Here is a 14,985-nt window from a genome sequence, read left to right on the forward strand (position 1 = left end):
TGTATGCTGAACTGGCTTTTCCACAGTCATCAACTGTAATCCATGTACTGCATAACACCTCAAATCTCTTAATTACTGGTCTTACAACTTTTACAAAGGACAAAGTAAATTACTATACCTCATTCTTAGAATACAGTAGACCTGCAACAAGTATAATTATTAAATTGACAATAATCTGTCGTTGCTAAAACTAATCACCATTATTGACATTTTTACATTAGCTGCTTCTCTTCATAGGGTTAATGCTACTTGTGAAATTAGTTCTCCCCACTCTCTCCTGCATTGTACACTTTCCGTCTCTCACACGGCCTGTCTTTATCTATATCCTTTTCGCCAATTTCACATCATGTGTCCAAACCTCTCAATCTTTTTAAGATTTCTATTTTCCAACCAATGTACACATTTCTTAAATTCCTCATTCACAAACATGCTCTTTCCACCAAACACTGTTCATAAATCTTGATGCTTTTACATCGTGCCTTTTCAAAATCATAAATCGTAAGTTTTTAAGTTTTTGCTCTATAAGCTAAAGAGAACTTTTATTTGCTAGTTTCTATCAACCTCTTTCATTCATCTAGGCTGTTGCACCTATTCTTACTACCCACCTATTCTTACTACCCTCTCCTACTCATAAGACCTGCCCTTCTACCACAAAACTCCACCTCTCTCTCTCTTAATAGGAATACTTTACAATCCCATGCATTTCCTGTGATACAGTCTACTACTGCACTGCAAACAGTACCGAGTCCACCCAAACAGCTTTCCCAAAACATCCACCACCATTTTCTGCACTGTACCCTTTCTTTTATTTCCTTCTTGGTTACCAATATATTTTGATACTTTAGTTTTTATTAAACATTTAAATTATTATTTTTAAAGATTGAAATTTAGGATACCTTGAGTAAATTTTCACGGACAACGTTTCAAGAGGGAGGAAATGAAAATTGTTCTTTTACATATTAATTTAGAAGTGAAGGGAGGGAGGCTGATACATTCATTAAGGTCCTTGGTTTTGAAAGGAATGACTGCTGAAACAATGGAAACCAAGAATGTTGCAATCACCTATGTGACAACCTTCAGCATAATTCAAATAGTTATTTTATTAGCAAAGATCCTCTTGATACATAACTAAATTCTATGGATACGAGAAAAATGCTTCAATAGTTATAAGAACACCACACCTTTAGAGCTGTGTTCTCACAAAAGTACTGCTGTTACACATAACCTAGACCTGCTAACCACCACTCTATGGGGATCTTGTATGAAAGTGTCTCACATACCATTCAAAATATAATAAATGGTTTGAAAAATCTTGATCTACTGACAATTCCAATATATGCTGGGATTTTATTTCACATAACAGTTAATTCTACAGCTCGACTACAAACTCCTAAAAAACTTTGCTTTTCTTTACCTTTACCTGCTTATTAGTTGTATTGATTAGACTTGATCGTTGATTTGAGCAAGAAGACTGTGATGACATGTTGAATTCGCACTCACGACACCCTTCTTCATCATCACACTGTAATAAAGAATCATTGCTTTTTTGTGTAAACTAATTTTTCTTCAATTAATTTTTTCACTTTCCAAATATGATTCTGAATCAGCTTGAGGAACCAATTTTCAAACAGGTTTCTATTTTATAATGTTCAGTGATTATTATGCGATGAATTTTTGAAATCTCCGTGTAGATCTAATCACAAGCAACGAAGAGAAGACATCAGCCCAAATTCTAAAGTTCCCATTACAAGGATCAACTGTGAACCACAGTGCAATAATACACAGCGCACCCATTTTCATTTTCCTTGGTATAACATGTACAAGAATTAGCACTGATATCCGATAGGATTATTTTAATATATTACAATTGTATTATTTTACCAAAGGCCTTTCTCAACCCAATGCTTATCTCTAAAAAAATTTATCTTGTTAGCAATAAATCATTACTGTATACAATGCATTTTGAGGAGGTTGAAAATATTGCCACACACAAGTACCTCTTGAGGAAGATGGCAATGTTGAACTTCACTAAATTTTAATCTAATGAAAAAAGAAATGCATAATGCAATTCATGCCTGATGAATCTTAGCCTTATTTTCTTACAAATAAACAGACTTATGTCAACTCTAATGATCTGAATTTGAATCTCACTTCATCAAACTAATACCCTATGGACCATGGTCTACCAAACCAAAACCATTCAATAAAACTCATTCAACAGGACAGATGTAAAGAAAAGGAAAAAAAAAAAAATCCACAAAAAAATTTAAACAAGGAAAAAAGTACTCACTAAACAATTGTTCTCTTTTCCCTCATCATTTTTCTTATTCTTCTTTTTCTTCTTCTTTTTCTCCTTTTTGGCCTTTTCTTTTAATTCTTGGCGCTGGAGTTCCTCACACAACAACTCGAACTTTGAAAAGCCTTGCTTTTCTTCGACAGCCAACTGGAAAAAAATCAAAGTACTTGTTAAGGTTACGTTTCTCTGTATATTAACATGGTTCAGAAAATAACATATTGACATCCGACTTAATACATTCATGCTTGAATGAGAAGCCAACATTCTACACCTCCTCTTACCTCAAAGTTTTTCTTAAGCGTATCTAAGGCAACATGAAAGAGAATGTCCCATGTCTGCTCCTCCTCACGCATTCGTGTGTGTATGCGCTGCAACCTTTCATATAAAAACAATCCTAAACACGTCAAGACTTCCTCTTGAGCGATTTCTAGGGTCTTGGCATGTCTTTCACGTCTAAAAGATAAAATAAGAAAGGTATATAACTAATAATGGAGAACAAGAAAATTTTTTTATTCATAACTCAAGTACTAGATATACCTTAACATTCCATTTTACTTAAAAGCTAAAGTAAAAAAAAAAAAAAGTTAAATTTAAGAGAAATATAAAAAAAATTTAATTAAAATTAAGTGAAATATTCTCGCTAACTTTAAAGTTGACAGGGAAATTTAGGAGTTGTGTGTTTAAACAAATTTATCCTGTTGTGATAACCAAGTTATAACCAGACAGATAACACAGCTGGCAACTTCAAAGTCCCTCTGGAAAAAAGATGAGGAAACTAATCCTGGAGTCAACAAATCTGTCTTTTAAGGAGATCAGTGATTGAAGAAAAGAACCAGGCAATTATTTGACACGGATATGTGATGTGGAAACGTGGAAACCTGGCATGTAACTCCACAAAACAGCATCTGAAAAAATTATCTTAAGGCGTACAGCAAGGTCACCTTCTTGCCACACAGAAAACAAGACAATAAAGAGGAGTTCATAGCCAACTACCACAACTCCTTTCTGTTAAGGTACTAGGCAAGTTAACACCTTAATACAATGTGAACATGCCTACAGTTGCAAACTGTCACCAGACACCTTATATTTTCTGAAGCACCCTCAAGCAGAAAATACCCCGGGTGTTACCAGTTCAACTGCACTGTTCTCAAGTCACCTGTTTCATGTACCTTCAACTCATGACTACTCTCTCTCAACTTTGTCATCCCGAGTACCTTCTGTTATATACTGTACATTAAACATTTACCTACTTGCTAATCTGATAATTTCATGTACAAATAAAATACCATTCTTAACCCTTTTCTATCTCCTTGCAACCATAAGTATATGGGATAGAGTGGAGAAACAAGGTAAAGTGGAACAGTGAGCATAATATTGCAATGAAGATGGACCATGTTCCTTACAGGCAGCCACTGAAGAGGTAGCAAGTCTATAAAGACCAATGCACAACAACATGCACGAGGTATATATACTACTGGGGAAACATTTCGAAATCAAGTGCCAACAGAGGTAGAACATGGAGGAAGGATAGCAAATTATTAAATGGAGGAGGAAAGGTGCACCACTCACAGATGGAAACCCTCCCTCACTTTGAGTGCCAAGTGAGATGGCACAGACCAACTGCCACTGCTGCACAATAAATTTATAACTACCAAATTTCAACCCTTCTGACGAAATTGTGGATGCTATGTGACTTCCAAGTCCATCCAAGACTGCTAGGGCAAAGCAATGAGATACTTCACCCACTTATTCAACAAGGCAGAACTCAAGATCTTATTTTAAGTCCCTAAGATGAACTAACTTTCAGCCATGGGATATTGAAAGAAATGACACAAATGAAATATACAATTTAAGCCAAAGGCCACACGCTGGGATCTATAAGGTTATTCAGCACTGAAAGAAAAATTGAGAGTAAAAAGTTTTCAAGATGTAACAGGAAGAAAACCTCACAGTTGCAATAAGAAACAATTGTTAGGAGAGGGTGGAAATTAAGATGGAAGAAAGAGAATATGAACAGAGGTACAGTAAAAGGAATCAAAGGGGTTGCAGCTAGGGCTGAAGGAATGCTACAAAGAACCATAAGTAATGCCTACAGTGCAGAACGTAAAGTGCACCGTCGGCACTACCCCTTACAGGAGCCATGGGGTTTTGATAAAAAGGAAATCAAGGAAGCACCCAATGTCACAAAATATAGCATTTATGGAAAAGCAAACAGCAATTCTGAAAGTTACGGTGCCTACCAATGAACGAACTTGAAAGCCAACCATTCAGAGGAGACAGAAATGGTAACTCAGCAATAAAGAAAACAGCATCCCTCCATAACACTCAGCTAAGGGAAACTCCAAAAGTACCTGTGAATGCTCTGACCAAAGTGCAATAATCACCTTACAAAGGACTGCAGATTTAAGGATGCCATCTGTAGTTACTGACAGAAAATATACATAGACGTGTGCCACAATTTAAATAATGGTGGGATCCATTTACAAGTGATTAAGGATAAGCACTCTCCTACAACTACTGATCCATACAACACAGAAGACATTTGATTTCAGGGTCAACACCTGAACTCTAAGCAATTTGTGTTGAGGGACAGATGTAAAAAGCCCAAGCTGGAGGATTCTGATTAGAAATTATTACAGTATTCTGTAACAGGTGACCAACTACCAATTCTAGGAAAATTTATAATGGAAGCAGTGATGGAAAAATCAATAATTCTGACATTTTCATCATAAATACTCAGAAAACTTATATTTTTGAAAGTTCTACAGTTCAAGGTGATTATATGTTAGTTTTATAAGTTGTCATTATTTTATTTTTATTTTCTGTGTTAGTGAAAAGGTATGGGCATTACAAAATGTATAAAAAGCACGTTTAGTTTTTTTAAATGTTTTTATAGCAAAGCATTCTTTATTATGTTTAAAAAGTACCTGTTCTTGTTGTGACATCATAGGTCAGAAATGGCGAGAGGGAAAGAAAATGTAAACAAATACGGGTGGGAGTGTTGAACTTGGAACAGAGTGTAGTGCGGTATAGAGAGCTCTCTGATGGTTAGGTCGGTAATTTTGGTTTGTAAGTCTGGTTTGTGGTTTTTTTGTCGTAATCTGGATTACATAATAAAAGGAGAACAACATGAGCAGGTGGGTGGATCACATAATTGAAACATTTTTGGACGGGTTAGGCTAAGAAAATTTTAAAATGTTAGCAGAGCGTGGTTGGTTAAAAATGGATGGATCTGATGGTAAACATTGGGAAATGAAATGGAGAAGAGACTGTCCGAGATTTAGCAGGACACAGGGCGATTATAAAGGATGGAGAGGATAAGTCGAAGATTGGCTTGTGGTGTGTGGAGAAGTGAAATATCCAGGGATAGAGATAAGCGTGAGCTTAAAAGGAAAAGCTTTAGAAGTAACAGAATGAATGGATAGAGATGAACTTAACGATAAAGAGGGTTCAAAGATAATCCTATCCAAACTAGATGAAGTGTATCTAAAAGATATGTTAATAGAAAATTACAGTAAAATGAAAAACTATTTTAAAATAGAAAGAGAATCTAGTAAACGATAAGATTTTATAATTAGGTATGAAAAGGCAGAGTCAGAGTGTAGTAGAACGATGGGGAAAAGCATGCTTGAAGGGGAAGCAAAACGTTTTCATGTACTAGAACAATCGAATCTCACAGGAAATAAAAAACAAATGATATTAGCAGTTTGTGGTCAAGAAAAGTTGGAATATAAAACAGTGTCACAGATAATGAAAAGAATATTTGAGGGATTAGGGAATAAAGAGGAGGGGGATGGTTGGGGTCAGAAGGTTGTGCAAATTTTGGGAAAGGGAGGGAAAACCAAAGATATCGGGGAAAGGTGAATCGAGGTAGAGGTGGAAGAAATCCTTGAAATAGAGAAGGGAAAGTAACGCTGAGTGCAATATGCAAATCGGAATGGCATTGGGCTAGAGATTGTCCTCAGAATTTTCAAAATAAGAAATCAGAAAGTGGACAAGAAGAAGAAAAAGTTCACATAGGAGAAGTTAGTAAAATAGAGGAAGAACCTTGGGAAGAGGTTGATGCAATTTTAGACAGGATGTAAGTCAACGGTTTGTGGGGAATTGTGACTAGCACACACTGTAGTGGGTTTGAATCAGGAAGAGTTGAGGAGAATGAATGATACTAAGAAAGAGTCTAATAAAGTATTTAATTTCGGTGAATCATCATACAAGTGGAAAGGAGTAATGGAAATACCAGTGATATTGAAAAACAAAGTTTTATTTGAAGACAGAAATTTTGCAGGGTGATGTACCATGGTTAATAGGTAAGAAAACCATGAGTGGGTATGACTATAAATTTAAAAGAGAATTGTGTTAAAATAGAAGTGTTAGGGGAAATGAAGGTAAAGTTAAGAGAAGACAAACAGGGTCACTTAAGAATACCAATTTTGAGGAGGAAGTTAGAAGAAGAATTGTTACTGGAGGGATGGAAGGGAAGGAGTCTAAGGGAAATTAAAGGTGCAATGATGAAGTTACATCTACAATTTGGTCATGGAAGCAGAGATAAAATATGGAAGCTAACAGAAGAAGCACAGTGGAGTGATGGTTTGAGAAAGAAAAAGAGGAAATAAAGTTACTGACAGACTTAATCGCAAGTTGTGAGGTATGTAAAAGATATAAAAGAAACCCAGCTAAACCAGTAGTGGGGTTTTCTTGGAGTAAGACATTTAATGAAGTTGTAGCAATGGATGTGGGAGAGATAGAAGAGAGAGAGTTCTTGGTAAAGGTAGATATGGCAACAAGGTATTGTCAGGCTTTTTGGATAAAAGACAAGAAACCAGAAACAATTATAAATACACTTTTTGATGGGTGGTCTACTATATTTGGTGCACCTTCTAAAATATCAGACAATGGGGGAGAGTTTCAAAATGAAAAAGTAAGGAGGATGGCAGAAAGATGGAATATTAAAGTATTAGCCACAGCATCTGAATCTCCGTGGAGCAATGGGTTGTGTGAAAAGACGGTAGGCATAATCAAACAAAGCGTAAGATGAAAGATGATGAAGTGGATTGGTCCATAGCATTAAGATGGGTAGTGAGTGCTAGGAACTGCTTCATAAATAATGGCAGTTTCTCCCCTAACCAATTAGTATTTAGGAAAAACCCTTCTTTGCCAAATTTAATGGGAGAAGAAAGTTCAAGTCCTGCAAGCAGAGAGAAAGGTATGGAAGAAAGCATAGTAAAGGATACACTGAATGCAATGCATAAAGCCAGAGAAGTGTTTATCAAAAATGAGTCTTGAAATAAAATAAGAACTGCTTTAAACAAAAATGTCAGAGAACATAAATTTGAAGAAGCAGTAGTGGGAGATGAGGTATTCTATAAGAGAGAAAATGAAAACGAATGGAGCGGACCTGCTCAAATAGTGGGAATATCGGGTAAAACAGTAGTGGTTAAACATGGGGAGTCTCCAAGAGAAGTTGTGGCGGAATTTTAACCCACAAACAAAACAACACTCACCCTGATCTTCGGTTGCTGGAGATGGGTAAAGGTCCACGGTCGCCAATCACAGCACACAGAAACCACAAAACAAAATTTCAAACAAACCCTCCACCAACAACGAACGAAAAAAAAAAGACACACATGCACCATCAATATCGGTACCGGTATCCAAAACAAAAGCCAGACAAACTCCCCGTTCACTTTCAAGGTTGGACCTCAACTGCCCCTCCCAAAAAAGCGAAAAACTCCCGACCTCCAACAACTCACAACGTTGGTTGGGAAATGCTAAATAAAAACAAATTTCTTCATCCCTCTATAAAGTAGCTAGAATACAAGTTACTAGGATTCAAAGACTATCACCAGAAAAAGAAATGATACCTAAAATAGACAAAACACACACTGTGAAGGATGAATCCCTTGCATCAAAGGAAGGGAATATAGATGGGCAGGAAGAAAAGATGATGATAATGGGCTGGAGAAGGAATGCAGATATAGAAGACACTATAGAAAGATTTGGCAGAGGAAACAATGGAAGATGAAGGGGAAAGTGAGGTAATAGAAGAAGAAAAGGAGGTAATAGAAGATGATTAATAGAAGAGATACCCAAATTCAGAAAGGAAAATAGAGTTTAAGCTATAAAGAAAAATACTGGACAAGTAGAAGAGTGGACTATATTGAGTCTTGCAGGAAAAAGATCAAGCAAATCTTGGGCTGATTCGTACAATGTTGAAGACTCACAGTCAGGTGACAAGGGATGGGTAACTTAAGAGGTTATAGTCATGTAAAAAAAATTGAAGATGAAGAAGAGATTTTCCTAGGATTTGAAAATAGAAGTGTAATTAAAGCTAAAGAAAAAGAATTGCAAAGTTGGAGACAAAACAAGGTACATGAGGAGGTACATGACGTTGGACAAAAAGCTATATCCACAAAATGGATAGTAACAGAAAAGGTAAAAGGGGAGGGAAAGGATATGTAAAGCAAGATTGGTAGACAGAGGTTTTGAAGAAGAAATGGCCGAATGGGAAAAAGATGCTCCTACATGCAATGCTGAAATTTTAAAATTTTGTTTGACAGTAATAAAACTGAAAGATTGGAATTGTTATAAATTATGTGTAAAAACTGCATATTTACAATGTGATGAAATATGAGAGGTATATTTAAAACCACCTAGTAAAGATGGTTGGAGTGGATTATGGAAATTGAAGAAAACTGTTTATGGGCTCAAGGATGCAGCAAAGGCATGGTATTGTAAGGTGGTAAAACTGGTGGAGGAGCTTAAAGGCGAGAGGAGTAGATTAGAACCTAGTATATTCTATTGGAGGAAAGACAATAAATTGAATGGTATTTTATGTACACATGTAGATGATTTCTGCTATGGGGGAAGTGAAGGATTTTTAAAGGAAACAATTGGGAAATTGAAGGGGAAATTGCAAGCAGGAGAACAAGAAAGTTGAATTGGGTATCGCTGCATACCTTGCAAGAAATATCATATGATGATAGTGAACTAAGTAAAGCTTTTAAAGAAGGAACGACTCAAGATATGAGAATGTTGATCAAAATAGTGAGTAAAACTAAGAGCATAATGGGAGAAGTGATAAGTGAGTTAGAAGAAAAGATTTATTGGGAAGCCTATGCAGATGCTTCATTTGGGAATATTGAAGATGGTCATTCACAATTAGGTTATGTGATATCATTAACAGATGGTAAGAGGAGAAGTCCCATGTGGTGGAAATTCAGAAAATCCAGAAGAGTAGCAAAGTCCACCTTTGAAGCAGAAGCTCTGGGTGTGGGGGAGGCCATAGAAGGGTTGATATATTTCAAACATTTGTGGGAAGAGATAGGAGGGAGAAAATTAGAAGAATTGGTTAAAACTGATAGCAAAACCCTAATGACTGTAATAAAATCAAGGACTGGAGTAAGTAGTAAGAGATTAAAAATTTATATTGCAGCTATAAGAGAAACAATATAATCTGGAGAAATAAAGGAGGTGAGATGAATAAAAGGAAAGCATCAAACAGCTGATGTATTGACCAAAGCTGGAGTCTAAGGAGAAAGTCCAGTATTAGAAATTAAGTAGAGGGTAAAGAATTGGAGAATAATGGAGATTAGAGGGGATTATGTTTAGAAGAGGCTGGAGGGGACGGGAGAATGAGGTAAGTGTGATTATATGTTAGTTTTATATGTTCTCATTAATTTATTTCTATTTTCTGCGTTAGTGAAAAGGTATAGGCGTTACAAAATGTATAAAAAGCACATGTTTAATTTTATAAAATGTTTTTATAGCAAAGCATTCTTTATTATGTTTAAAAAGTATCTGTTCTTGTTGTGACATCATAGGTCAGAAATGGCAGGAGGGAAAGAAAATGTAAACAAACACGGGCGGGAGTGTTGACATTGGAACAGAGTGTAGTGCAGTATAAAGAGCTCTCTGATGGTTAGGTCAGTAATTTTGGTCTGTAAGTCTGGTTTGTGGTTTTTGTTGTCGTAATCTGGATTGCATAATAAAAGAACAACAACGTGAGCAGGGTGGATCGCATAATTGAAACATTTTTGGACGGGTTAGGCTAGGAAAATTTTCACAAGTATTAAATAACAATGCTACAAGCCTCTTCCAATGAATTAAGTACTTTGTCCTGTTCATCAATCACCAACTTCAGATAATCATTTGAGTCTGCAAAAGTCTGTGCCGGCTATATCCACTTACTGCAACTAAGCAAAGTTGTTTGCAAGACTTTCCAGATTCAGTGCAATTCACAAAATGTTTTAATATGCCATCCTACATTTGAACCTCCCTTATAACAGTGGAATCATAAGCAGCAACAATGTAAAGACTTTTATAAAAATTTAAAGCTTACTTTTGCTCATGCATAGTAATCCAAAAGTGGTAACTGTATACATAGAGTCAAATACAGCATATAATCATGAATACAGAGGTTAACAATTGTGTGTGTAATAACAAACTTGTTTTTCTCTCTTGATAGCCTTTGGATGATGATGATGATGATATTAATTTCATGTCATTTTTCACTTCAAATATCTCCCAACACCATGTTCTCAAATTCTTGTACTGTAAATCAATCCCACCTATATTAAGCAAGGCTGCATAAACAATTTAACCACCACTCTTACAAAGCCTGGAACATGACTTGCCATGGTGTCTTCTCATCTCCTGTATGTCAAGAAATTAAGATCTCTATTTTATAACCCAATGCAATCAGACTGGTGTTTGTCTCTGTCCTTTGCACGTCAAATTGTCCTACTGTATTCATGTTGAAGAGACAGTTCTGTTTTACAATAACAATTTGACCTGCTAATGTGGTCAAGAAAAATGCACAACAAGAGCAGTAATGTTAAATGAAGCCACTTGTTCCTATTTTACTTGCTAGCACATCATACTTCCAAAATATCACAATCTACATGTCTGTCAATACAAAACTATTTTGACTCCCACAACTTTTCCTAAAGTAGTTACACTGGTAAATTGTCTTTAAGTCAGAAAATACCTGTCAGTAAGGGATTGCCTTTGAAAATACTTTATTACTATAATACTAGACATTGACCCCCTACTGTCTCATGAGTTCAACACCCCCAATGGCATCAAAGTCATAACACCCCCACCCCCATAAAATAAACACATCTCTGATTCAGCCTCTAGATCAAGGGGTAATAGGGATGCTTAAGGCTCATTAACACCATGTACTCTATAGACAGATGTTCAAGCTATGGAAGATAATCGCAACAGAAATCGTACAGACCTGGCAATTCCATAAAATTTCTGATGCTATATCATCAAAAAAGCCCTTAAATTTATCTGGCCAAACTCATGCTGAAAAAACTTTGGCCAGAATATTTCAATATCTTCAGGGAATTTATCATGAAGCCTAACAAAGAAAGATAACAACAAGTTGAGTAGGGAAAGGTTTGAATATATGCTTCTTTAAGAAATTCCAGATTTAACTGATACTATCCCAACTAAGTTAACATAGTGACTTGATGGAACTGACCCAAATCACAATGTATTTCCTCAAGCTCAAACCAAGAAATCTAGCCTCTCCTACTACCCCTCCCCCACCTCACCATCAGAGGCTGAGAACAGCCACTTCTCCTCCTCATACAAACCTTATTAACAGGAGGACAAAGTTAGTGAGGATCAACCTCCACTAACTAAATACATGATAACACTAACTGTAAAGACTTAAAGTTAAGAAAAACCTGTCTGTTGTTTGTGCATATGTTTCCACATGTTATTACTGTACGGTAAGAACTACATCAGTGAATTTATGCTGTGTCAATTTTCGTCATCATCATCATGGTCACTCATTATTGCCAGTCATTGTGTGAATTTTTCCCTTGGTATGGTGTTGTAAATTTAATGACTTGTATGATGTAAGATATGAAAAATACTTCATACAGTAAACCCCCCATATTCACGTTCTCACAATTCGCAGACTTCTCTGTGGAACGTATATACCTATTATTTGCGGAAAATTCACCCATTCGCGGTACTTTTCACTAAAAATATTCACTACATACTGTACTTTCATATTTTCATAACTAAATGCACTTTTTGTGATAAAACTATTAAAATACTCAGGTATAAACATTTTTAGAGGGTTTTTCTTGTGTTTAAACTATTAGAATAGGCAGTTCTAAGTGTTTTTACAGGGGTTTTAAGTATTTGTAGATTTTAGCTATTTGTGGGGGGAGGGGGTGCGGTACGCGTCCCCCACGAATGCAGAGGGTTTACTGTATACTTGAGCATTAAGTACTGTACAAATACAGGGGTTCATATAAATAAAGTTTAATGGGATTTCTTTTGAGCTTTTGTTTTCAGTCACTTGGCTCCAAGCTTTGTATCTTTAGAAAAAAAATTGTACTTGCACATTTCTTTACATAACTAATCCATGGTAAGGCTAAGAGGCACCTGCAGTCACATCTAAGAGGCACCTGCAGTCACATCCTTACATTTAAGTTTTACCTAAATATAGGGAAAATTGTTGTAATGGGTAAAAATGTATAAAAATGTACACAAGCACAAAGGTTTGTGTACAACTTTGTTTTGTTGAGTAGAAATGATCTAAAGGATTCCATTTGTGTAATTCTGCTAGTTATCCTTTTTGAGAAATAAAAAGTATTTTTCTTGTAAATCTAAAATCATCTGACAGGGAACTTTCAAATAATCAAATGGAAAAGTAATACTTGTGACACACTTCAATATTTTCATAATTCTACCAGACGAGGGTGATTTTTTTCCCTCCACCCGTACCATGTGGAAGAAAAGGTTAACTTAACATCAGTCCTAGCATCTTGACCCTTATATCCATAAGAATCTCATCAATTAATTAGGTCAATATATTCAGGAAATAATGCATTCATTCATTTGCACTGATTAATGACCATTCCATTCTTTCCAACAGCATATAGATTTTTGTCTACTGCATGGCCACTTGCAAAATCTAATGTGCTGTACTACTTTACTCACAAACTATACATGCCTAATAATAGCTTTCAAATTAAAACAAGCAATCTTACCTTCCCTGCAACTCGGGTTCAGCTCTAGTGATAATGTGAGACACATAATCCGAATCTGCAGGTACATGAATGTGTCTCTTGGCTTCACAGCGTCGAATTCCTGAATAAAGAGATGCTACGTATCCTTTTTCTTTTGCAGGATCTATTGTTGTGTGCCCAACTAAGATATCAAATGCTCTATGGACCTGAGGAGAAAAACAAATTAGGACTTCAATCAAGCAAAACCTAAATGAAAAATTACCAGTATACTTATATTACTGTATAACATAATTCCACACTATTATTATTATTATTAAAATTTTTAAAATTTTCTTTTTGTCATATAACCTAACCCTATCAATAATTGAGTCTAAAGCCTATTTTCCAACATCCAGACACCACTTCTCACAGATTCATTACTGTTTACAAGTCAAAACTTCTTTTTAAAGATTTGTACCCACTAATCAGCAATGACCGGTATACATGTAGCAAACAGCTCTCAAGTGAGATGATGATGCTACAAGGATTGAGGATTTCATCGAGAAACAATACAGTGATTGGGAAGGTACAGAACAAAATACCTAGAGAAGTACCTATTATCTAAATGATGAATACAGTACAGTAATGTGAAAATTAAAAACACTATTATTCACGGCTCCATCAACTATTCTGTAGTTTCACATATCATATTCCAGTCAATCATATTGTGGCCGAGTCCTATAAGCTAAATGCTAGTTTAATGTAAAATGACTGACTGACATTCTTCATCTTGGCTAATTATCATCACTGTGTACTTTAACTAATCCAATGAGCTCTCACAGGGCTGGCCCAAAGTACTGTCTTTATTTACAAAATAATGTGAGTCGATTGATAAAGATAAAGATTGACAATTTCTTTAGTGGATTTGTTTCCAAAACTTGACACTCAATGTCAATTATTTGAATAATCCGACAACAATTATTGAATGGTTGTCTACATTCTATAAAACTGGGATTGGACCATTTGGGCTGTTCATCAAACATCCATGGTCAAAAAAAGGTACCAATTCCAAGATGAGTCACAATTGCAGTATACTTGTGCGTCACTCTTTTTGATATGATGAATTCCACATTCTAATATTGAGCTTGATTTGTTTTAAGGGGTGTGCTGATAGCCACATTTTGAAACATTATAAACTGATATTTTTTCGACAATGTAATATCCAAATAAACACATCTTCAAGTGTTATAGCTCAAAAATGTTTCAGAGATACTGACAGAAAATTTTGTTCTGCTTTTCTTGAGCAATAAATTATGTCAAAACTTCATATGATCCAATTCCTTTCATGTGCCATAGTCACCCTACCTAGGATGATTGAGGAAAAATTACAACTTCCAACTAAAAGTGATAAGGTTATACCAAGTTTTGCAATAACTGTCACTTATGAGGATTACTTTGGTAATAACTTACACCCAGGGGGTATAATGTATCCGAGCATATTTATTAAGTGAAGAAGTAAGTTCACTGAAAAAATTTGCTTTCTACCCGTCATAGTTTGAACATGTTACACAATTAACAATAACTTTTCTTCACAGGTTTTATCAAAACTTACAGTCTAAAGATGACATGAAATTAAATGAAACTTTGAAGGTTTGCAGCCTAATTGTTAAATTTGTCAGTTAGGAGAGAATTAGGCCAGATACCCAACATATGTTA

General features: G+C 35.6%; 1 protein-coding gene across 4 annotated transcripts in view; it reads right to left on the minus strand.

Annotated features, from left to right (window-relative positions):
- Window positions 1–14,985, minus strand: part of LOC136839258 (gametogenetin-binding protein 2) — a 62,965-nt gene that overhangs the window by 14,835 nt on the left and 33,145 nt on the right. For 2 of the 4 annotated variants that reach the window (XM_067105048.1, XM_067105046.1), the window contains exons 5-8: window positions 13,312–13,496; window positions 2,578–2,749; window positions 2,291–2,443; window positions 1,421–1,522 (exon numbers count right to left, since the gene is read on the minus strand). In XM_067105048.1, the coding sequence (XP_066961149.1) occupies window positions 1,421–1,522; window positions 2,291–2,443; window positions 2,578–2,749; window positions 13,312–13,496 (612 nt within the window). Of the gene's footprint in view, window positions 1–1,414; window positions 1,523–2,290; window positions 2,444–2,577; window positions 2,750–13,311; window positions 13,497–14,985 lie in introns of all 4 variants that reach the window. The other 2 variants (XM_067105047.1, XM_067105044.1) reach the window with 1 other exon arrangement.

Source organism: Macrobrachium rosenbergii, chromosome 6 (genome assembly GCF_040412425.1).
Source record: "Macrobrachium rosenbergii isolate ZJJX-2024 chromosome 6, ASM4041242v1, whole genome shotgun sequence".
NCBI classification, from domain to species: Eukaryota; Metazoa; Arthropoda; class Malacostraca; order Decapoda; family Palaemonidae; genus Macrobrachium; species Macrobrachium rosenbergii.